General features: G+C 40.5%; 2 protein-coding genes across 3 annotated transcripts in view; one reads left to right on the forward strand and one right to left on the reverse strand.

The window, feature by feature from the left end:
- The window catches only part of znrf2b (zinc and ring finger 2b), a 27,400-nt gene extending 17,921 nt beyond the window's left edge, over positions 1-9,479 (forward strand). The window contains exons 3-5 of the mRNA XM_047599050.1: positions 5,809-5,914; positions 7,053-7,159; positions 7,251-9,479. Of these exons, the coding sequence (XP_047455006.1) occupies positions 5,809-5,914; positions 7,053-7,110 (164 nt within the window). The 3' untranslated portion in view covers positions 7,111-7,159; positions 7,251-9,479. The remainder of the gene's footprint in view (positions 1-5,808; positions 5,915-7,052; positions 7,160-7,250) is intronic.
- On the reverse strand, positions 8,878-23,945 carry nod1 (nucleotide-binding oligomerization domain containing 1). Of its 2 annotated transcripts, XM_047599047.1 has the most exons (12): positions 23,756-23,945; positions 23,103-23,301; positions 21,678-21,852; positions 18,320-20,132; positions 18,136-18,219; positions 16,886-16,969; positions 16,693-16,776; positions 16,293-16,376; positions 16,121-16,204; positions 14,888-14,971; positions 14,696-14,779; positions 8,878-13,390 (listed from the first exon to the last, which is right to left on the reverse strand). In XM_047599047.1, exons 2-12 carry the CDS (start codon positions 23,277-23,279, stop codon positions 13,318-13,320), a joined length of 2,826 nt encoding a protein of 941 aa, XP_047455003.1. In that variant the 5' UTR covers positions 23,280-23,301; positions 23,756-23,945; the 3' UTR covers positions 8,878-13,317. The 2 variants fall into 2 exon arrangements, with proteins under 2 accessions (XP_047455003.1, XP_047455005.1); XM_047599049.1 differs by lacking the exons at positions 23,103-23,301; positions 23,756-23,945 and having other exon boundaries at positions 18,320-20,128; positions 21,678-21,807.
- Between the last annotated feature and the right edge of the window lie 655 nt (positions 23,946-24,600).

The following is a 24,600-nucleotide window of genomic DNA, read 5'->3' on the forward strand; positions in this document are numbered from 1 at the left end:
AAGACCAAAATGAGGTGAAGTAACACACGGATGAGCTGTAAACACTGACGCATTACGTTCTGTAAATGCTCAGCAGCAGAGCTAATAAACGCTGATGTTAAGTTGTTAAGAGTCTGAATGAAGGAACAAAGGACCTCCGGACGTTAGCCAAGGTCATGACGCACACGCCTGAAACAGTGATGTTGTTGGTTCTGAGACAGCGGCAGAGCAGCTGCTCTACTACGGACCATTTGCATACAGGCTGCAGAACTGAGATTGGATCTGGATGTTAATGTCAGGTCTGAACAGGCCCTGTAACACACAAACACTCAAGCGTGTGCAGCAGAGTTTACTGCAAGATTTTGTGAGACCTTTGCATTTTTTTTTGTTAATAAAAGCCCCTAATTACGGTCGTATCCCTGCTTTAGAGGGTATGTACGTGACGTCACAACTAGCAACGTCTCCATGGTTACGGCCACTGGGTGTCAAAAAGAGACAGTTGAACTTGGAGATTAGCAGCATTAGCTTGAATCATAGGCTTTAATAGCGTCTAAACTGTAAAATTAATTTTAATAAAGTGTTGTGTAAATTGACTGAACCAACAGATTTGAAAAGCAGTCAGAGATATATTTTATATTTTTACAGATATCGGCCAAAGAACAGAGAAGTAAATGGATTACGCTGCATAAGTAGAAAAAACTGGAATCCAGACACAGAAACCTGGTGTTGTGGTTCATTCAGATAATATAGATGTCAGATAATATTAATTCATGCTGTATTTGTAGATGAAGTCAAACCTTAAGTTACTTCTTAAGTTACGTTCTGGAGGGCTGTCAGATAAGTTTGTGGATGTTGTTGTTTTGGCGTAGTTATTTAGCTACATTTATCATAATGAAGTGACCTAAAACTAACTTCAACTAACCGAAACTGAGGCTAATTCACTTCTTCAAATCCAAACTAGTTCGTATGGATCATTGTCGAGTCCAGTTGTCCTTAATTTGATCTGATAATCCACATTTTTCCTGGTTTCATTGTATTTACTGACACATTTCACCATGTTTTTGCCACTTAGGGGGCGTGGCCCTGGTTAGTGACATTAATGCATATCTCTAATTATTAATAAAACGTATACAGTATATTAAACGTCTGCACATAACATAGCAGCCTTGGCAGTTAACGTACAGGAAAACTAAACATAATCCTGTTGAGATGTTGCATCCTGTGGACAAATGTATGTGAGGTTAAATAGTATCAGAATTTATAATAAACCGTTGACTTTAAATCCAACTGGCTCATGAGTCGTCCACTCTTAAAATAACTGTAAATGTCTGTGGTCTAAAAAAAAAAAAAAAAAATGAAGAGCACAAACAAAACACAAATAGCTCCACATGATGAAAAATACGACACAAGCACGACGTGGTTTCAACCCTGCAAAAATAGTTCAGGTTTGTTGTGAGAGCACGGCGGATTAAATTAGACCCCGCTGGGCTGCCGTAGTGTCAGCCGTGTGTGGGAGACCTTGTGCAGTCTATCAATAGTTACTCACCCAGCTGATTATTGAGTTTCCCACTGACGCTGTAATCTTATCTGGATGGAAGTAATGTTTTAACCGCGTCACGTGTCGGATGTTCGTGCGTTCATCAGCGCAGCAGAGACGAGATGAGACAAAGGTGAAAACTCATTTGACCTCGCGTCAACGCGAGCTGTGACTCGGCCTTGAAATACACTTTTTATTTTCACACACACACACACACACATGTGACCAGCAGCAGCTGTCATGTCTACACACAATCCCAGCTTATTTTTTATTTAATTTTTTTATTTTATTTCATTTCTTCTGCGCCGCGTCGTTGATCCCGAGATGCTTCATGACTTCATTTCTGATTTACAAGCCTCTGTGGAAGCGACGAGTGACGCCGTCGGAGACGAGTTGCTGTGTGTAATAAACAGGCCGAGACGCAGCTCAGAGGTCAACCTGCTGCAGGAAGAGCTGCTCTGTTAAAAGCTCCGGGGCCTGGGGGGTCGGGGGCCTGGGGCCTGGGGGGCTGGGGGCCTGGGGGGCCCTCACAGACCTGCACAAAGGTCACCGAGCCCATTCTTTAACAGTTGTCAGGAGCCAGTTGTGCTTTTTGTTTCAGACAGTGTCAAGATTTCAAGGTGCGTTTGAACGTTACGTAACTCCAGTAAAAGCCAGTAAACGTGTTTTAACCTCCAGAGGAACTTAATCATTATTTATTGTGTGATATTGTCAAATTGCTCTGTTTGTATTGGCAGCCTTGTGTGTTTATGCTCTGTGTTTTTTTTTTGTTTTTTTTTTAACCCCTGGCTCGTAGATAATTGCCCCCTCGGGGATAATAAAGACGTTTTTGATTGAAAGTCACGACATGTTCAGCTTTGTGTGTGTGTGTGTGTGTGTGTGTGTGTGTGTGTGTGTGTGTGTGTGAGAGAGAAGTCGCGTGTTGTTCTTTCAGGAAACAAAGCTGCGCTGTGGTGTCTGTGGCTGGTTTTGTTTACACGTCTGGCAGGAAGAAGAAGTACCTGATTATACACTCACTTGCCACTTTATTAGGTACACCTGTTCAACTGCCTGTTAACACAAATAGCTAATCAGCCAATCACATGGCTGCAGTTCAGTGCATTTATTCATGTAGAGGTGATCAACACAACTTGTTGAAGTTCAAACCGAGCATCAGAATGAGGAAGAAAGAGGATTTAAGTGACTTTGAACGTGGTATGGTTGTTGGTCTGAGTTTTTCAGAAACTGCTGATCTACTGGGATTTTCACACACAACCATCTCTAGGGTTTAACAGAGGATGGTCCTTGTTGATGTGAGAGGTCAGAGGAGAATGGGCAGACTGGTTGGAGATGACAGAAAGGCAACAGTAAATCAAATAACCACTGGTTCCAACCAAGGAATGCAGAAAACCATCTCTGAACGCACAACACGTCCAACCTTGAAGAAGATGGGCTACAGCAGCAGAAGACCACACCGGGGGCCACTCCTGTCAGCTAAGAACAGGAAACTGAGACCTCAGTTCACGCAGGCTCATCAACACTGGACAATAGAAGATTGGAAAAACGTTGCCTGGTCTGACGAGTCTCGATTTCAGCTGCTACATTCAGATGTCAGGGTCAGAATTTGACCTAAACAACATGAAAGCATGGATCCATTCTGACTTGTATCAACGGTTCAGGCTGGTGGTGGGGGTGTAATGGTGGGGGGGACACCATTAGTACAAACTGAGCACGGTTTAAAAGCCACAGCCAGCCTGAGTATTGTTGCTGACCAACAACCTTTACCCTAAAACTTAGTCTTAACCCTCAAACATCCTCATAAAGAGGTGAGGGCCAAAGTGTCCTCACTTTGCACAAATGTCCTCAATCTGATGGTGTAAAAACTCAAATTGGTCCTCAGAAGGCTAGTTGTGCACACACACACACACACACTGTTGTTGTGTTTGTTGCTGTTATTATCATTATTACTATTATTATTATTATCTGTCTGTGTCTCTGTGACTTATTGGGATGTTGCTGCCTTTGATTGGTTGGAAAAAATCTGCATTGAAAGTGTTTTTTTGCAAATATGAACATTGCAATAAAAAAAAAAGCAGACAATTACCATTATATTATAAATATAATAAAATAAAATAAATGAACTGAAATGACCTGCTACATAAGGGAGCTGAAACTTATTTTAGTTCAGGGACCACGTGTCGTCCCATTTTGTTTTAATCGCTGCATAATAACCTGTAATTAACAGCAAACATTTAAAAAACAACTTGAAATTTCTTAAGAAAAATATGTGCAACTTTAACACATGCTGCCATCTGTTCTTTTGTTCTGTTTGCTTCTCTGGCTGAAACTGTGCACAAATTAGGAACAGTGGAATTATTTATTTATTCATTTGAAAAATTGCAGTTAATTTAATTAATTTTTGTTTGCGTTTTGCTTGTTCTTGTTGCGGGGCCAGTTTAAACCCTCTGACGGGCTGATTTTGGCCCGTGTGCCGTATGTTTGACCCTTACTTTCTAGAGGCTCACGTTCACTCGATGGATTCAGTTTAACTGTCTGAGGCCTGAACCTTTGCTCTGCTACTACAGGACAAACTAGTGCCATCACAGCCATAGTTTTGGAGTTCTATATCTCCAGTGCTCTCACTTCACTGAAAACTAAATTCACTGCATGCACCCCCTCCGTTATTACATCCACAGTTATTACGTATCATCTCCAGACAACCAGCGCCGCAAACAAACACTTCTATTTTTATTGCCAGCGAATGCCATAAACATTTCAGATGCTGCCGCGACTTGTTTGCTCTTCTTCTTCTCTCACATACCAACAAGTACTCGCTTCCCAAAACCTCACGCTCTTAATACACGTGGCTGCAGTTTGACTGTTTTACTGTTTGTAGTTGTGTGTAGTTTTATTGTTGCGTGAAGCACTGGGGATGGACAAACTGTTGAGGATGACACACAGTTAAAACTGCCGCTGGAGAATAAATAACTAGCAAGGAATCTCTGGAAGTGTTTGAGCTCATCGACTCTAAATACCTGGAGCGTTCAGTGTCTTATTTTACGCTTTTACTGCATGTTATAAGAGTGTGATAACCTTGAAGGAGACAACAAATTGGCCATAAAACTTTTAAAACAGTGACATGAGTACGGGAATCTAAAGTGCGCTTGTGCAATCGTGTCACTGGAGACACATAGTGAAAGGTTGATATGTTATATCTTAGTACGCAGAACATCAAAAGCGAAGCCAAAGCCGGTAGAGCTCCCCCTGGTGTCTGGCTGCAGTGTAGGTCATAAGCTCCACCCCCTTCATGTTAGTGGGCGGGACTTGGGCCAAATTAAAACACTAAAATACACGTCAAAAATGATGGTTTTTATCACTTTAAGTAGTTAAAGTAACGCTGATGCATGTCCAAGTGTCATTTTTTTGGATAAGTTTCATTTTAGTTTATCATTTGAAGCTATAGAAACAGGATGTGACATAATGTGCATATAAAATCTAAGTTTGGGCTTCTTTTAGTTTGGTTGTTATAGAAACCGGGGGCTCGTTCACATGCCCTGACATGATAAAGAGAGAGAAGCTGACTTGTAAACCTGCATGAGGAGCCACAAACGGACGACTGACGCCATCTGCTTCACTGCTCTTTATCTTTTGGTTTCAGTTATGGAAGGGACTTAAACAATAACAACTCCCCAACTAAAGCAAAGTGTTTGAACCGTGCACGAGTATCTGACTGGTCCATGCTAGCAACGCATTAAAGATGCCCCCCCCTCGGCTGAGCTGGATGACACATACCATAATAAGCTCTCGCGGCCTATGTGGGTTAATCTCACTGTTGCGTAAGGCCGGTCCTGATGACTGTGTGTGTTTTGCTGCAGGTGATGGGTTTAATAGTGCACACGCTGACTTCCTCTGCAGAGCTGGGCCGATGCTATTCAAAGCGGGACGCGATGGACGCAGTGAAAACTAAAACGTTGTCCCGGGGAACCGTGCACGTCATAACACAAGGCTGAGAGTAGTAACGCTGACATAAAACGGTTTTAAAAAACATCCTAACAAATTAGTGGTGCCTTCAGGGACCCTCCAGATATACCATTACTGCAGTTTGAGCATGCACAAACAATATGAAGAAGAAGAAGAAGGAGGTAGCAGGTTTCTTTGATCTTCAGCTGCACCCATGCGCCTGCAGCTTGTCTTCAATTATGTATGCTTCATATATGCTGATTTTTAGGGATTTCCCGTCTTAATGTTATAATGTCAGCTCTACTTTTATGTTACTCATGTCTGTGGTTGGATGTGTGTGTTTTGTCTCACAGAGGACGTTCTGACAAAGGATGCGAGTGAATGTGCGATCTGCTTGGAGGAGCTGGTACAAGGAGACACCATCGCTCGCCTGCCCTGCCTCTGCATCTACCACAAAGGGTAAACATTAAATGTTTAAAATGACTTCATGGCTTCATATGAAAATTAAATTCTAGTTAAAGCTGCTTGTTTAACTAAAAAACTAGATGTCAAGTAAAGTCTGCCGCTAGGCTCGTAGCATCATGACAGCTCCTTTAAAGGTTAAACCAAGGCGAGTAGAGCTCCCCCTGGTGATTAATTGCAGTATAAGTCATAAGCTCCGCCTCCTCCCTCATGATACTTATCAGTTGCCATGTCAACCGCTCTGTGAAGGTCCCAAAATATCAATCAATCAGCACCAAGTTCCTTACACAATTAAAAAAAAAGGCACAATAAAAACTACAGAGGCAATAAAAGAGATAAAAATGTTAAACAGAAAATGAGTAAATAAGTAGATAGTTCCAGTTTCAGGTTTTTTATTTTGCACAATTTTTAAAAATTGGAACAGTGCAAAAAACACAGTGGACTTATTTAAATATAACAATATTATAATATATTAACATTACATGTTACATGTTGTCATGTGATATCATTTGAATGTCGTCAGAACTATTAGACTATTACTATAAAACAACGATACCTTTGAATTAAAAATGTTTGGAAACACTCTTTATCCAGCACATATATAAAGAGTGACCCCACAACCACATATACACATAAACAGATGGATAAAGTTTCCCTCCTCACACACAATAGAAATAACAATAATATAATAGATGTATATTTCTATTTTGGTAAAACACTGTCATGAAATATTTGTTTAAGAAGGAGGCGCAAGAAACACCAACAAATACAGTTTTATTTGTCACAGCTGCAGTTAATAATATTTCTATGGTGAAGGTCTAAATCAAAATCTTCATTTTGCGATACCTTTGAATTAAACCACGGTTTTACATCTGCAGAAATTTTTGCACATTGCGCATATAGGACATTATGATTAGTTTTAATTATCAAGTATCAAGTTGAAACAATAAGTGATGGTCAGTTATAGCTTTGCCTTTTTTTATGGTTGAATCAAGTTGAATTCAACTTTTGTTTTTAAGTTTTTCTGACCTGAAACGTTTTTCAGTTTGACCAGTGGGAGGAAGTGGATGTTGTTTTTAGTTCCAGTCTCATTTTTTGCTGACTCTGGTCTCTTCCTGTTTTTCTTTTTTTGTAGCTGTATTGACCAGTGGTTTGAGGTGAACAGATCCTGTCCAGAGCATCCATCAGATTAAAGCTTTTTTTTTTTTGCACAGATCAAGTTTTTTTTTCCAAACATCCAAGGTACAGTAGATATATATATAAATATATATAATTATAGCAATGATGGTCTGTATTAATGATGCATGTAACTCATTGTGCCTTTCACTGACAGGTACTCCACCATGAGAGGGAGCAACAGAATGAAATGTGGATCCAGGGAGAAGAAGGCTAGACACTGTGACCCCCCCTCCCTCCCCCTCCCCCCTCTCCACCTCCCACTCACCTGATAATAATGTAGTACCACAGTGTGCCAAATCTCATTTAAGCAATCTTCAGGGATACAGACTTTGTACCGTGTTTTATTTTTTGAGTTGCACATCCGATGCTCGGCCTCAGAACGGAACCGGCCCACGTCCACCTCCACCTCCAGCCCCCGACGGACGGGGAGTTATAGCGGACGGGACTCCTGAGAGACACATGTCAGCTGATTGTACCCCAGAACAGTGGAGGTGGAGGAGGTGGATGTGGTCATGGAGGTGGTTGAGTGGGGGGGTAGGGGGGGTTTTAACGTGATTGATTCACCTCCTCCTTGAGCAACTGTGTCTCCTAGTGCCTTTGTTGTAGTGATGCCCAGAGCAGAGGAGTCCAGAGGAGGACGGCCTGGACCCGCACGACCATCCCATCACAACTGCCATCCTACCAAACCAGGAGAAACAAGCCAGAGACTAAACCCGTCTGCATCTGCATCTGCATCTGCATCTGCAACTGCATCTGCAGCTCTTCACAACTGACGCTGCTGCAAAAAAACACAGAAAAACAAACAAACAAACAAAAAACTGGTGCCAATCAACTGTGAACATTGTCAAACACACAATCATCAGTGCTTTTTTAATCATAAACTGTAGACTGGAGGTCTTCAGGTACAAAAAAAAAAAACTCAAAAAAAAACCTGACCCCAGCACTTACCAGCCTAAAAATACTGCAGCGTGTCGCTGCTTCCAGAGTTATTAAAAAAATTAAATAAATTCTCGTGGATCCTTGATAACAAGATATTTTTCATGTGACCTTAACATACAAAATGTACAGAAGATAGAAGCCATTATATTATATTATATTATATTATATTATATTATATTATATTATATTATATTATATTACAATCATGGGGAAAAGAAATATTTAGCACTTTTCAAAAAAACTTTAAACTATTTTCACCCTCATTTAAAAAAAAAAAAAATAAATAAAATTAAACATGAATTAAATGTAAAAAAAAAATCCCTGAGGTGTAATCTGGAATTTGCCCCCTTGTCGTCATCTTTTTTTTTTTTTTTTTTTTTTCAGCGCCCTGAAATACTTGACTTCCTTCAGTTGTGGGCAGCATCTCTCCACCAGCAGGGGGGGAGGAGGGGGGGAGGCAGGGGGGTTAATTAAGTGTAACTATTTGTGTGGTAACATAAATAATATCTTGTTCTAACTCGAATAGGATCCAGTAACAAGAAACTTCAGATGCAAAGTGGGAACATTTTTGTAGATTTTTTTTTTGTTGTTTATTTTGTGTGTTTGTTTGTGTGTGTGTGTGTGTGTGTGTGTGTGTGTGCATGTGTTGCTGTTGTCAGTTTCATTGTGTCCGTTAGACACGTGGCATTCGATGGTGTTTGTAGCAAATTGTGCAGGTAAACTGGTTCCCACCCACAAAAAAAAAAAAGCAAAAAGCAAAAGAAGTTGACATCTTCACGTGTTCTTATTCTTTTGTGATGCAGAAGAGTAACAAGCACAAACGTCTGTCGTGATGTTGAGCCGTGTGAACCAGTTTACTCGGGGGTTTTTGCTGCTTTTAAAGCGTCATATGAACCAGAACGAGCTCTGTGATCTTTTTACTCGTTGCACCAAGCGACCGTTTATACTAAACCTCTGTGCTCGTCGTGGGGAGTCGCTAACCTGCTGCTTGACCGTTGGCGTTGAGAGATTATTGCAGACTGGTCTCAGGGCCCTGGCAGCTTCTATCATAACTTCAATCAAAGTGCTAAAGGCTGAGTCCACGCGATCTGGACCGGACCGGACCGGACCGGACCGGACCGGAGGACCTGGCACACTGAGGCCGTCTGTTTGGGACTGAGTACACAGAGTTTATTTTTATTTTATTAATCCAGTCAGATCAATCATACATCAGTCATCTCTGAAGCTCCATTCTCACCCAACCTCAATCCTCTGTTTGTTCCATGACGTCGGCACTGAGTTCACATCTGGTTTGAGCGTTTTTACACTGGAAACACACAGATTTCTGTTGTTGTTGTTGTTGTAGTTGCTGTTGTTGTTGCTGTTGCTGTCACAGCTTCACAGAGTGTCTTAATGAGGACGAAATGAAGTTTTCATTAAAGAGAAAGTTGCTTAACGAGCGAGAGAAAGCGTCTCGTACAACCTCTGCTTCCCTTCACGCCACCTCTTTAATGCCGGCTCCACGTAGGAGAAGCAGAAACATGAAGGAACATGCAATAAAATGCAAAAAAAAACAAAAAAAAACTGAGAAGTTGACTTCAGATGAGTGAACTACAAACTTTACTACCACTTGTGTACGAAATATGCATCATCATGCTTCTCGTACACATGAAGGAAGTTAAAGAATGAAGACTGAACAACATTAGGGCTGTATCATTTTTAATTCTGACGGTATGTCACGATTTTTTCATGCATAATCACATGTTCACAACATTTCCTTCTGGTTGAGAGAGGAATTAATGCAGTAGATTGACTAAGGATGGACTGTTTCACTGTGATGATGAGTAAATATTGTAGAATAATCCCTCACTAGCAGTAAAACAGGTTTACATGGCCCCATGTTAGCGCTGATGAGATTAATCTGGAGACATTTACAGCTAAAAGATAAAAAAAAATAATAATAATTTAAAGTTACCAATATGAATGAAAAAATAGAGCCAATTACTGTTTCATTTATTTTTGCATTTATTTATATTTAAACATATTTAAACTGCTATGTCTGTAATGTCACTACAGACATTGTGACACACAATATATTGAAAATTCATATCATAACGAAAAAAAACAGGAACAACTTGAAACTTCTATCTTCTTCTTCTTTTTAACATTTAACAGGTAAAACTTAAACTGCAACAGAAATGTGTCATTTCAATGAAAAATACTTTTAAATTGGCAGCTAAAAAACTAAATGTGTATTTGTATAAATACATGCTAACAGCACGGCTAAAGTCACATTAATGGTGAGATAGCGTCTGAGTTAGCCGCTGCTAGCCTTTGCTAAAAACTGCTTTGAGTTGATTAAATCCTCCGCGAAGATGTGAGAATTCTCAATTTTTGCTTCTTTCTTTCTTTCTTTTTCTAAGTTTGCATGCACAAGTCTGCGTAGACATAAGACATTTAGTGAAACATCTTTGCTTCTCACTGTTCTCAAACGTCTGGATGCACCACAGCTTTTTTTTTAATCATTCTTAATTTTCAACATTTTCCACAACGCTGAAACTTTGCCATAAAGAAATTGAATATACTTAAAAGCAAATGTGTAAATATGATTATTCCACTTCCTCCCACGTTTGTGGAGAAAATTACTCCTTCATCAATCAATCAATCAATCAATCACTCAAAGAGGGAAGGTCTGGTTTAAGCCACTTCTACATTTGTTATGCAAAATAAGTATTTTGCAACGCTCCTTTAAAGCACTGCTACTTTAATACGACTGTGAATTGAACGCATGTCTGTGAATGGATCTGACGTTTTTGGAGTTTTGGGGGATTTTTTTTTTTTTTTTTTGGATCGCGCTGCTCATGTGAACCCGGACTGTGCAGTTCTCCATGTTGTCCACACGATGGTGCTGTAGTTCAATGCAGCCTCTCTCTGCAGGAGGACTCGTCGCCTTCTGTGTTTGAAGCAATAAAGGTGAAAGTGTGGCTGGTAAATGCTCATCTAACGAGGCCTCCTCAGTGTAATCTGATTATTTCTGGTCCTTATCACACAGCTGATGTCTGTGAGAAGAAAAGTGGAAAAACAAATCTGGACTTAATAGACGTGATGATTGCATTTCACTTGTTTGCCCTTTTTTAAAAATAGTTTTAAATGTTTACAGTCAAAAAAAAAAAAAAGGAAAGGCAAATGGACTTAGTATGAGTCTGTGTGCTTTTTCATATTTCAACTTTTTTTATTTATTTCAAATTGCAAAATTAAAAGAAAAAAAGAAGGCTATTTGATTTTTAATTTAAAAACAACATAAACAAGTAATTTTACGACCTGGTGTCCGAATATGAGGACCTCACATTTTTAATTGTCTATTGTACCATAATCCTTTAAGTGTGCGTAGTTGGAACCTGTTGTACACAAATGTGGACACGTACACTGTTATCTGGTGGCGTCTGAAGACAAAAACACTTCACAGGGAAACATCAAGCGATGGAGGCGACTGCATCCGACTGAAACATCGACAAGGTAAAAAAATCAAATCAAATGTTATTGTTGATTCTTGTTATTGTCTAGTTGTGCATGATAGTGTTGACCATGTTTGTAACGATAAAGATCTACAAAAAAATGTAAAAACATGGAAAATTAGTTTACAATAGTATAATTGGACATTTCATGGGTGAGTCCACTTTTGACCTATGACCCTTTTTAAGGTTCGGTCAGGAGCGTGAGCAAAAATAATTTTATATAATAACGGGCACAACAGAAAAAGACTTTTGTCTTTGGTGGTTAGACCCAATAGAGATGTCCTCATATGTGGGTGTGGACAACAGGAAGCGTGACTGTCATCACACCCGATCGGGTTTCCCCTAAATACAGGAGAAATCCCCCATTTAAACGATTTATTCCAAGTTCTGAAGTGAATTAGGACGACATGTAAACTGTTCAAATAGCTACAATCTCTATTATTCTTATCTACTCTGTTTATTTCTGACTAGCATCACATTTAGTGAATAATTTATCTCTAGCCCGAAGCTGAAGGGACTTTAATGCTAATTTTATTAGTGTTAGAACACAACCAGGATTAAAATCTATGTATAATCACAGAATAAATAATAGCAGTAACATAACATCTTAACTGTCCATCATTAATTACATTAACATTGATGTGACTTCACCGAGTACCATGAACAACCACCACAAAGACAAGGAAGGAAGCGAATGAGAACAGAGGGAAGTGAGGAAGTGAGGAAGGATGGAAGACACGGAGGAAGTGAGGAACAAGGAAGAAAAGAAGGAGGGAGGGAAGTCTTGAGGGAAATAAAGAAGGATGGAAGGAGTGAAGGAAGTGAGGGAGGATGTAAGGAAGGCAGGAAGAAAGTGAGGAAGAAGAAGAAGAAAAGAAGAGGGAAGATGGATCTTACTAAATTGTGAACCCTAGTGGACAAAGTGAGATTAGCAGTTGTTTTTATTGCAGCTAATTTACTACTAATGCAAACTTAGTATCTTAAAGACCAGAGTGGACCCCCTAAAGGAGCGGTTTCGTTTGAAACCCTGATCCAAACCATTTATTTGTTGAAAGAAAATTGCAGTTACCACGGTTACGGAGCATAAAACAAATCAGGAAGCACAAGACGTCATTATCACAGTTTATTTACTTTTTTCAGCACCAAAAAACAAAAACAAAAAACACTTTTCAAAAGTAGAGAAACATAACAAACAAGAAATATTTAATTTATGTAAATCTATATATTTATTTGTAGTGAAAAAATCCAGAGGTCAAAACATCATGATGAGTGATTTTTATTTCCACAATACTGAATATGATGAGTCAGATGAGTGTGATGTTAAAAATGGACATTTACCAGACAGGGAAGGATTAAATGAAACGCGTGGCTGAAGTGCATTATGGGAAATGTAGGGGTTTGAAATTCCTGCTGCTTGGAGATGAACCAAAAAAAAAGGCTGGTCAAATAAATTAAAAAAAGAAAAGAAGAAAAGAAAATGCAAGACAGGAAGTCAGCATGTTGTTTACTTCTTGTTCGTTACAGCCACTTCCTGTTTTCAGGCGCAGATGTGAAACATTTTGCCAGGATTTCAGCTAAACTTCCCCAACATGAAACTCGTCGTGTGTCAAGTGCAAAAAAAGAAAAAGAAAAAAATTAAAATAAATAAATAATTCGGATTCGCTAACGGGTGAAGTTGAACATTTCAGATGAACCACATGATTTAACTTTGTGTGTCCGGTGTGAGGTTGCGACTACAGACAGAAGTCACTGTGTACAGTTTATAGGTGATGTTTCACGTGTCGTCCTTCAGTGGAACCGCAGACGTTTCTCTTGCAGAAACTGTTTCTGTTCCTCCTCAGACACTTGGTTTCCTTTGAGGCTGCAGGAACACGATCAGATCAGACCAGATCAGTCATTTATCCAAAAACACATCCAAGCATGTTTGCAATGACCCTTCCACAATCTGCAACTCCACTTAGCAAGATATCTGATGCTAACTGGATGCTAACACAAGATATGAACGCGTATTATTTAGTCTTTTAGGACACGTTAACTTCAGTTAGGACAGGACTGGTGCCTTTTATTCCCTCCTGATTTCTGGGATAGAATAGGGGAAACATGGTTATAGTAGATGATACTAAGCATCTTATGATGATTTAATGTTCTGCTGGGAAACTTTTGGATCTGACATTCATTCCTGTGGATGATACTTAGACGTGTAGCACCCATCTAAACCTTAGATCTGATTCTGATACGAGTCCAAAATAATCTTAAATCAGACAGTTGTTTAAGTCTTTCCTTGTCCTTGTCCTTTCCCTGTAGTGGTGGGAAACTGTTCTGGTCCTCCAAAGCTGCCTTTTCTCGTCTTTTTAACGTTTTATTTTGAAGTCCGGCCTCATCCTCGTCTTCCTGTCAACTTTCCTGCCTGTGTGATGTGTTCCACCTGTGTCCCATTGTCTCCTTCAAACCTCAGGTGTTCCAGCAGTTTTCCCTGAGAGTTTCCTGGTGTAAGACCTGATTTCTGTTTCCTACCTCTGAGACAGTCTAGTGATTTTGTACATTTGCCTGGTTTTCTGACACTGGACTGAATGAATGGACTCTGATTTTGCCTGATTCTGAAGCTGTGTGTTCAAGCCTCTGAGTTTGAAGCCTGATAGAGTTGATGGGAAACAGGGAAAATATTTAATGTAATTTGTCTGTTTGTACGTGTGTGAAAAATTAACCCTTTAAGACCTGAACAAAAAATACCGTAACTCACTGATGAACAAAATTCAAAGTGTGGTTGAACACTTGGGGGAAAAAAGCTGCCGTTACGGTTGAGGGGGTGACGCAAGACTGGGAAGCCCCAAGAAGAGAGAGTTGTTTGGAGGAATTTGTTGGTAAAAATGAAGTTAAACCACAAAGGTCTTCCAGACAAAAGCACAACTTCCCAGTATTCAGACACGATTCGACTGTGAGTGACGGTAATAATCCAAACACCACATGCTTTAAGAAATACGTTCGGTCATTTGGATTCAATAATTTTCCACGACTGCTGCCTGATAATTACTGTGAGTTCAAGTTTGATCATCTCACTTTAACACTGATTATTTTATGAAACTGATAATGACACTATCTTTGATTTTTCCCTCCCAAACAACGACCCTGTGCACAGGACGACGTGGAGGAAAAAGTCTCCACTCACCAAATCTCTTTGAGCTCCGTGTTGTGAGTGAGAGCCTCAGCGAGGGGTCTGATCCCATCCACCGTGAACCTGTTGCTGATTAACCTGCAGACATACACACACACACACAGACGGTGAGTTTCTCACAGAGCGATGTCCCGTCCACGCTGGTGGTCTGGTCAGTGAATGCAGCGTTGCAGTGTTTGTCCTCACCAGAGATGTGTCAAACCGGTGTTTGCTCGGACGAACTCTGCTAAGTGAGGAGCCACGTCGTCCGTCAGCTCGTTCTGCACCAGCCTACAACGACATCCAGAGGGTCACTACTAAGGGTGGGTAATGACGAGTAGTTCACGATACGATACGTATCGCGATACTTGAGTCACGATACGATACATGGATGCAATATTATGATACTGGGTATATACTGCAATAAAAAATTTTAAATAGTTTCACTGAGAAATTTGTATAAATGCAGCTTAAATTACATGACAGTGATAATACATTGGACAAATTGAGTCAAAAAACAATATTAATCTAAATCATCCATTTCCAGTTTATTGCTTTTTCTTATCGATAATCAATATTGTATCGAAAAATAATATATTGCCATATTTCCTCCCACCCCTAGTCATTACACAGCACTTTCAGTCATCTGTCAGACACACCGATCAGGCATAACATTATGACCACCTCTGTTGCTATGCAACTGGTCCAATGGCCGAACACCTCAGACACCGTTTTTGCCGACTTGTATATAGGCCTAATGCTAATTCTGTACATTTTTTTGATCACATTCTTTATTTTTCTTTAATTTGATCTCATGAGTTTTATCTTTCTTGTGGTTTTTTTTGTGTTGTTTACTATTTATGTGCAACGAAGCTATGGTGACCCAGTAGTTTCCCTCGTGGATCATAAAAGTCTAAGTCTAACATTGTGCAGGTTGTGACTCATCAGAGAATGAACATGCGCCTCCTGAGGGTGTCCCGTGGTGTTAGTGGGGAGGGGCCTCTGATCCTCTGGATCATCCCACACTTGACACTTGATCTAGGGAATTTGGAAGCCAGGTAAAGTCTAAAGCATTTGTGTGTGTGTGTGTGTGTGTGTGTGTGTGTGTGTGTGTGTGTGTGTGTGTGTGTGTGTGTGTCAGGCTGCATCCTGCATCACTGATATGGAGTTGGATGCGTGCCTGGTCTGGTCTATTTGTAGCACCCACACAAATGAATACCAGGTCCAAAAGTTTCCCAGCAGGACACTGAATCATCACAAGATGGTCCGTGTTAGTCACTTCTCCCGTCAGTGGTCATAATGTTGTGGCTGATCAGTGTACGTGGTGCTGTACACCTACCAAGATGGACTAAGAGTGGGTTGGCCTTTGAGTGTCTCTAAAATGCAGAAACTAACCACTGTGCCGCTAAACCCTTTTTAAAACATTTTTAGTTCAGTTACCAGAATATCCTGAGGACGCTGTTCTCTTTCAGTGCTTCCGCCAGGTGCCTCCCGCCTCTTGATGTGATGCCATTGGCTGACAAGCTAGAAGACCATCCAATCAGTCGGTAACTATCTTAAGATTTTAATTCATCCGTTTATTTATTTATTTATTTTCGCTTTGCCTTCCTACCTGAGGTTGGTAAGCCTCGGGTGGTTCCTCAAAGCTTCCGCAAAAGCCTCCGCTCCCTCGTCACCGATGCTGTTGCCCCACATCCTGCAAGAAAAGACATGAAATCTGTGACGCAGCAGTGACCTGTGATAGGAGCACGAGGCCTGTCCTCCACGATCTTCTGTTGAACTGTCATCCTACTGCAAATTGCGAAACGTTAAAACCGCCTTTCTCCAATAGTTTTGAGATAAAAAAAAAAGAGCTGAAATATTTGTCACATTTAAATAATTGTCCCAATGGATGTTCGCAGTTTTTCAACGAAGGACGAGGATAGAGAAGTTTATCCACCTTCCTGTGTAGCTGTAACTTTTGTATATATGACATTTGTTGTTTCTAACAAGGTTTTCAACAGTGATCTTACCCCACATCAAATATTGAAGTGCTCTTCTTAATCGCGTCGGCCAGATACTTCCCACCGATGCTAGTGATATTATTTTTCCCAATCCTGAGGACAAAGTAATGACAAAATCAGAATGGCTACACGTTTCTAGATTTATTTATATTTTTATGTTATATTTTTATTTATTTATTTTGGGTACAAATCAAAAGCATACTTGAGAACTCGCAGCTTCGGGCATTCCTCAATGATATGAGCAACCAGCTTGGCTCCAACATCTGTGATGTGATTACTGTAAAGCCTGAGGAAGATCAGATAAACAACACGACAGTTTAGTGACATCTTCTGATGCCTGTCTTTTTGTCCAGTGGTCCTAAACCTTTAGACATTCAGTAAACTGCAACAAGTGACATGGAAGAATATCTGCAAGTAAATTTGGGCATTTGATTAAAAGCTATACTCTGCTGTTATCAGAATATGAGTCTGGTAACATATTGACGGGAGTACAATCAGTTCCAGACCAGCTTTTAACCATGAAAGTAGCTGGGTTTGCATGGAGCCAAATATTCATATTGCAGGTTAGAAGTCCAAACGTAATAAAAATGCTCCATATAAACACCTCACTCAGAATAAAAAGTGCAGTCACATGATGTTTTCATCGATCTGTCACACGCCTGTAAAACAGCCGTTCAGATTAAAAGTAGTGGTACGTGTAAACATCAGACCAGAATAGTTCACCTCACATGTAAACAGTTGACCTGAAACCTTCAATCAGAATGATTTCAATCGGAATGGGAAAAAGGTCTCCATGTAAACCCGGCTAGTTTTATAGGTTATAGGTTATAGGCAAGTTGGGCTAAGCTGGGCCGGGTTTAACTCGTGTTACCCATCAGAAACTCGATTAGTGTCTGTTTACGACCAGATGCTTGATTGTAGTTGGACGAGGGAAAAAAAAAATGTAGTCTTCAAAGGAGTGACCTTTGTAGGTCCACATTTTAGCCAGAGAAGACAGATCAGAACATCCTTGGTAACACCTGAAGATGTTCCTATTTAAACCCAAAACTCACCACCAGTCCTTTAGAACTGGAAAAAAAAACACGACACTTTGATGAAAAGTCCATTTTAGTGTTTTTTGCGTGTACCAGGACTTGGACGACTGAGAAACTTCACAGACATAATGCCGCATGAAGCGATTTGTCTACAAAAACACACCAGTACAAGATAATTTACCAATATTTATTGCAGCAGCACCAAACCTTTCTTTGGGAGTAAATTCTTGGGGTTCAGCTATTGCACATTTACAAATAAATTTATATTCTTCAAGAGACAAAACATGCTAATATTTACTACCTGAATGAAGTTATGTTAGCCCGACTTGCTAATAGAAATGGAACTGACTATCTTCTAACATATCCCAGAACGTGACATGCACAGTTGTTACGAGATAATGAAGAGAGCCATACTCACCCCAGAACCTCCACAACTTTGTGTTTACACAGCTCCTCAGCAAGAACCTCAATGCTGCTGTCTGACAGGTGATTGACACACAATCTGAATGCAAGCGGTTAAATTAGTGCCGTTTGATTAGAGTCAAATACCTCAAACACTGTAATCAGACTTAACGTTCATCAGTGGAGACGGATGTTCTCACCTCACTACTGTCATCTTGCAGAAGGAGGGCCTGAGCTGCTTGACCCCGTAGTCACTGATGTTGTTGTTATCCATGTCGAGCCCTAGGAGTTTCTGACGGTGCTGCAGTACGAAGTTCAGGGCCGTGCAGTCGCCCGAGTAGACGTTGCAGTGACCCAGCTTGATGAAGCCGGCTGTGATGCCTTTTGCTGTCATCTGAGCGATGTCTTTGCTCCCGGTCTCAAAGATGCACCTCAGCATCCACAAGAAGTTGGGCAAGACGTGAACCTTCTTGCCCTCGTCTCCTTTGTAGTGGGGTAACCCGTGGAGGTGGGACTTGACACTAGTAGACAGGTAAGACTTAAGCAAGGTACGTTTTTTCTTCAACAAAGCAGGAGACACCAGGTGACCCATCAGGCCCATGTGAGACTTGGACATCAGCCCACACAGGAACAAGTTTGTGAACTGGAGGTGCTCATTGGTCCCAAATAGCTTCTTTTCTCTGGGCTTTGCGGAGCGATTTATGCAAAAATCTAAAGGCAGGCAGGTTGTTTCCCTTCTCCTGCTGCACTCGGCGAAGAACTTCAGGATGGAGCCAGCAGCCGCCTCCTCATCGAGCACAAGAGCAAACGCTGCCAAGAAAGACTGGAGTGTGATGTGGAGGTATTCAAAGGTAGCAGGGCTTCCACTGGCATCGTACTCGCTGACAGGTCTGAGAAAGCCCAGCAGTAGGTCCTCCTCCGTGAGACCGCACGCACTGATGTCCTCTTGGTCGCAAATGAAGCTACCTCTCTCCAGGCCCTGAAGCGCCAGCTTGGCAAACGCAGCGAGGGGCCTGAGTCCAGATTTGAACGTGTCCGAGGTGCAGCGGGAACGTTTCTTCAGCAAAGATGGCGCAGGCGAGGCCGAGCGGCTGAGAAACACCTCGGAGAGCAGGAGGAAGATGTCCGTGAGTGTGATGCAGGTTTCGGGCAGGTGAAAACTATCGTGCATCGTGTGCAGATGCCTAAAGCTCTTGAATACGATCCAGCAGAACAGCGGCGTGGAGCACAGGCCACAGAGGTGGGGGCTGGCATCAAGCTGGACTGACACCAGATCGCGGTGCTCCTGCTCCTTAAAGTGCAGATCGATGTACGTCTTTAGGTGGGTTGGGGAGAACCCACGCAGAACCACTTTCTTTCTTATGACCTTAGTCTGGATCTCAGTCCCCGTTCGGGATGTCAGCACCTTCTGGGATCCCTTGAGGAGTTTCCCACAGAGCAAGCTAATAAGCAGCTGCAGTGGGTTAGACTTGTCCTCTGGTGACGCCACTTCAGGTACAGTCATCAGGTCTGCATCCTCCTGAATCTCATCGTAGCCATCAAAAGTAAAAATAACCTTCTCCGGGAAGCGCAGGATGTACTCAAAGACCTCGTTATCTGGGTCGTGATCTGGGTAGCAGTTGTATTTGAACAAAAGGTCTCTGAGGGAGATCTTTTCCGCATCCTTAAAGTTGCTGAACATCCTGCAGCGAAATTTAAAGAAGAAGATCGCATCCGTGTGCAGCTCCTTCTTGGACCAGAGGTTCTGAAGTTTCTGCAGGAGGATGGATTTCCCTACACCGGCGTCCCCCATCACGTAGACGAGTTCGCCTTGGGGATTAAAAACCGCGTTCTCCGCAAGGAGCTGGTCCAGACTTTCCAAGATGCCCAGACTTTCATTGCTGTCGTTCAACAGTTCCATCACAGTGTCGGTGTAGAGATCCTCCAGCCGAGTCTCCTCCTGCTGGCCGTATGACATGATGAAGCTGGTGTCCCGGCTCATTTCGTGTCTCATCTTTTCGCAGTACCTGCTGACTTAGAGCGTACGGATTGAATTAACAGGTTTTTCAGGTACGCAGTGCCACAAAATCTTCTACATTTCTGCATAAAAATGACTCACACAAGTTTGTTCATAGCTGTGGTGTGCAAAAACAAGTAAGCCGTTGTTTTCAGTATCTTTGTGCAGCAATGACAGCAACTTAACATTTTCGGTAACAGGCTGATCTGCCTTCCAGGGCAACTTGGAGAAATTTTAGCTCATTCATCAGAACAGAACCACTTCAATTCTGAGATGTTGGTAGGTTTCCTCACATGAACCGCTTTCTTCAGGTCCTTCTACAGATTGAGGTCAGGACTTTGACATTTCCAAAAGAAAAGTGCCTTGATTATTTTTTTTTATTTAATACGTGTGGAGCAGAGGGTAGTGATAATGTGAAGATGTGAACTGAGGTTGCAGCATGTTGTAACTTGGTGACCTCAGTTCAAACCGCAGCTAAGCAATTTTCTGACGGTCACTCAGCAGATAAAAAAAAAATTCCCTCCCGATGAGTTCTTATAAATGACCTATTTTACAGAAGGTATGAACCATTTGTTTGGCTCATTTTATTAGTAGAGTTTGGGAGAGAAGACACAGGTCCTGAATAGAAAATGGAAATGGGAAATAGAAAATGTGTTAGAAAGCTATCTACGTCTTTTGTGTTAACTGGTCAAGACTGACTTAACCCAACCCCAAACTGGGAAAGAACAATGTTTATCATCCCGTATTGTTTTTCACCTCATATCTAACTTGTCATGCATTCGTATCCAAGTAAGCACTGTATTAACTTTGTAACTTTTCAGCCCAATACATAGACTTTTTATATTACAATCACTAATTTTCATTAAAATAAATACATTAAAAAAAAATCGCTTATTGTCTCTTCTAGTGGGAAGAATCCAAGGATGTAGGCAACTACATATTCGAAACATATCTGAATCGAAAAACCACAGATGCCACTTTAGGTTTTAGAGGCTTTCAGAATAGCTGTTCCTGAGGATAACATGAACCATTGTTCCAATAAAAACAAGGACATTGCATTTTTTTTTTTTTACATTTTCTTAGCTGGTAAATGGGTGAAATTTGAACCCAAAACAACATAACGCTCGAGGATGCGGTTTGAATGTTGTATTTCAGATTTGTTTCCGGAGACGAGAGGCTCTAAATGGGGAGGACAATTTAAGGCACACCCAAGCAGCATGACTTGCAAGAACAAGACACTTTTAAGGAACAAAAAGTAGATCGAGTTTCTCGTTTCTAGGTATTGAAATTATTCAGTAGTTCAGATTGAGGTTTACCGCTGCTATCAATGATTACAAGAGAAAATACCTAAAAACAAATCAAAATACCCCAAAGTATGTTCAAATAAATTCAATATCAAAAATTGAAATAGTGAATTAGTAAACCTAATCTAATATAAAATATATTAAGTATTTATTATTATTTTCCACTTTTCTAATAATGGTGTAGTTTTACCGATCTAAATGCTATGGACATAATGTAGGCTATATAAAAACAGAGCCACATTATTAAGTAGTACTTACTGGGATCCGTGTTCACCACTTTCATCACTGCTACTTCACTGTTTGGGCTGTATCCGATGTCCCTCAGCCACGGCTGGAGGTCCACGTAGGCATCACATATTGTATATATTACGAATATCAAGTATTCGCAGGCCTCCTCCCCTTTACACTGGACCAGCTCCAGGATTTTACGCACCTAGAAAATAAGAGCGACAGAAATACAGTCTGTATTTCATTTTTGTATTTATACATTTAAAGCAGGGGTGTCAAACTCATTTTTATTTCAGGGGGCCACATGCCCAATTTGATCTCAAGTATTTATTTGAACAGGGTAAAACAAACAGTTAAAACAAAATAAAATAAACTAATAATAATAATAAGTTGATGAAACAGCTCTATAACTACATATATAACCATTCCATGTTGAAAAACAGTGTAGGATGAAGTTAATAAATAAAAACGTATCTAGTCCTCTTTTTTTTGGCTATGTTTTATAGTTTATCAGTCATATTATAAGTAATCTATAAGTAAGGACAACTCCAGATTTTTTCCCATTTGTTTTAGTGCAAAGATTATCAAGTACATTAGGAGAACATTTACAATAAATAAAATATCCATTAAAAAAATAACATTTCTAAAGATGTTTAATTAGGCACGTTGCTGTTAAGTCCTGGGTCTCAGTGTTCCAGTTAATACAGCAGGTTAATACGACCCACTTCTGGTTGACCTACTACATCATATAACAAACAAGATGGCTAATAGTTCAGCTTTTTAATCTTGTACGTAATGTGCGCACTACGTATGGTGCAGATAAGATGCCGCTATCCCTCAGGTTCTGTTTATCTTCTTCATGCACAGACGTTATCCAGTTAAAGTCTGATTAAGGCGTATACATGCCGGGAAAAAAATCGATTTCCGATCTCTTTATCTGGGTTTCTTAATCAGATAAGGAGAACTCTGATTTTAGTCAGAGTAACATGTTTACATACACTTAAGTTGTCCAGTTAAAGTCAGATTAAGGTAGTAATTTTCAATTTTATTTATATAGTGTCAATAACAATACAAATTGTCTCAAGACGCTTTACAAAAAAACTCCCTTTTGTTGTGTTCAATGGATAAAGAAAAGATGTGGGAAACTTTATCGTCTGCCGCGAGTGACAAATTTTGTTCTTTGACAGGCTCATAAAAACATTTAAAGGACAAAACATTATAAAAGAGGGAAAGAAATACATACAATCAAACTGCCTTCAACAAAAAGGAGGGTCTGTAAACAGCAGCATGTGTCTATTTATGTTTGTTATTGAGCTAGCAGTTAGTTTAATTGAAAAATTGCACTTTATACAAATTTATGCAGCGTGGTGGTCCAGATCAGACCGTCTGGTGGGCGCTGCATGTTTGACACCTGTGATTTAAAGACTAAAAAGTGGCCTGGTCAGGCTTTTCTACCTGGTCTGCCTTGGTTGCGGTTCGCTGAACAATCTCAACATCTTCTTCGCAGAGAAAGCCACAAGCCAGCAGGTTGTCCAGGATGCACTGGACGCTCCTCAGCCTGGACACCAGCAGCTCTCGGTGGAAGGTGAGGACGTTGCTGCACGACACTTTGGCTTCTCCTATCTGCCCCATGTTTGCTTCAGGACGGTCACCTCTGTGGGACGAAAGCAGATTTATTTATTTATTTTAAGAATGTGACAAGCAATTAACAGCCAGAAAACCTTCAGCTAGTTAGCAGTAAATCCATTATTACTGGTACGACTACAACCAGGTATTCTCCTCATCGTCAGTGGGTCCGTTGTTTGATTGTTTAGTGCAAATTAAATGTTACAAATTGTTCAGAAGCCAGTAATTACACCCTGAAGCCAAAGTCAACATATTCTACCTTGAATTTCATGTTTTAATATTCAATCATTTTATTTTTCTTGTAGATCTTTTGTTACAGATTTGAACTTCACTGGAGACTTAACTAAACTAAAAACAAAGTTACAAATAACAGAAACAGCGGCTGATTTCTCTACCACGTACGCCTCCTCATGTACACAGACTCTGTCTCTACTATGCTCTTTTTTATGTTTACCTCGCTACACAACCACATAAAGTCCTACCATTGCTGCGCGTCCACACCAAAATGCCGAAAAGACTGTGCTTTAGAATAAAAACAAAAAAACAAAAAAACGCGCGTTAAAAGGAACCAACCCTATTTATATGTCACGAGCGGCCACTGAGTTACTTTCTGTACCCTACATCCAATACGTGAGGCTGGAGAGAAAAACCTTCTAATGCTCTCAGAGGGAAATGAAAGTATCCAGTCTCGATACGTCACTTCGCAAAAAAATGGCTTTATACGTTCTACGTATGCTGCGTTCAGGGACCCGCGGAGATATGGGAACCACATACACACCGTGCAATATTGATCCATGAACCTTCAAGCCTCGCGTACAGACACACTGGGGAGTCATGTGTGATCAGCGTTTGCATTTTATTATTGAACCTGTGCACAAATATTCCGACTTGTGCAATATTTCCTTACGTGTGCAATACGATTTATTTTATACTAAGGCAGAAGTTCAGGTAGTTTCATTGCATATGCATTCATCCACAAAGGAAATTGCCTGGTCACAGTAGCTCAGTTGCACTTTAAATATATAAAGTAAAAATAAAGTAAAAACAAATTAAAATCCAATAACCAAAAAGTTACAAAATCTGCATATGAACAAATGTACAAGAAAGAGAGGCAAAAGTATATATATATTATATACACAGGAAGGATTAATAAGGTGCAACAGTGTGAATTAATACTAATAACATGTAATTATGTGTTACAGAAAGGCGAGTTGTTGCACAACCGGATTGAGAATGGATCAGTCTGTCGGAGAATGAGCTCCAGTGCTCCTCTACAGTCCGGATTAGTTGTTTTTAAGAAACTTATTAACTTATTTTGTTAGTAGAG

This window comes from Mugil cephalus, chromosome 11 (genome assembly GCF_022458985.1).
Source record: "Mugil cephalus isolate CIBA_MC_2020 chromosome 11, CIBA_Mcephalus_1.1, whole genome shotgun sequence".
NCBI lineage: Eukaryota > Metazoa > Chordata > Actinopteri > Mugiliformes > Mugilidae > Mugil > Mugil cephalus.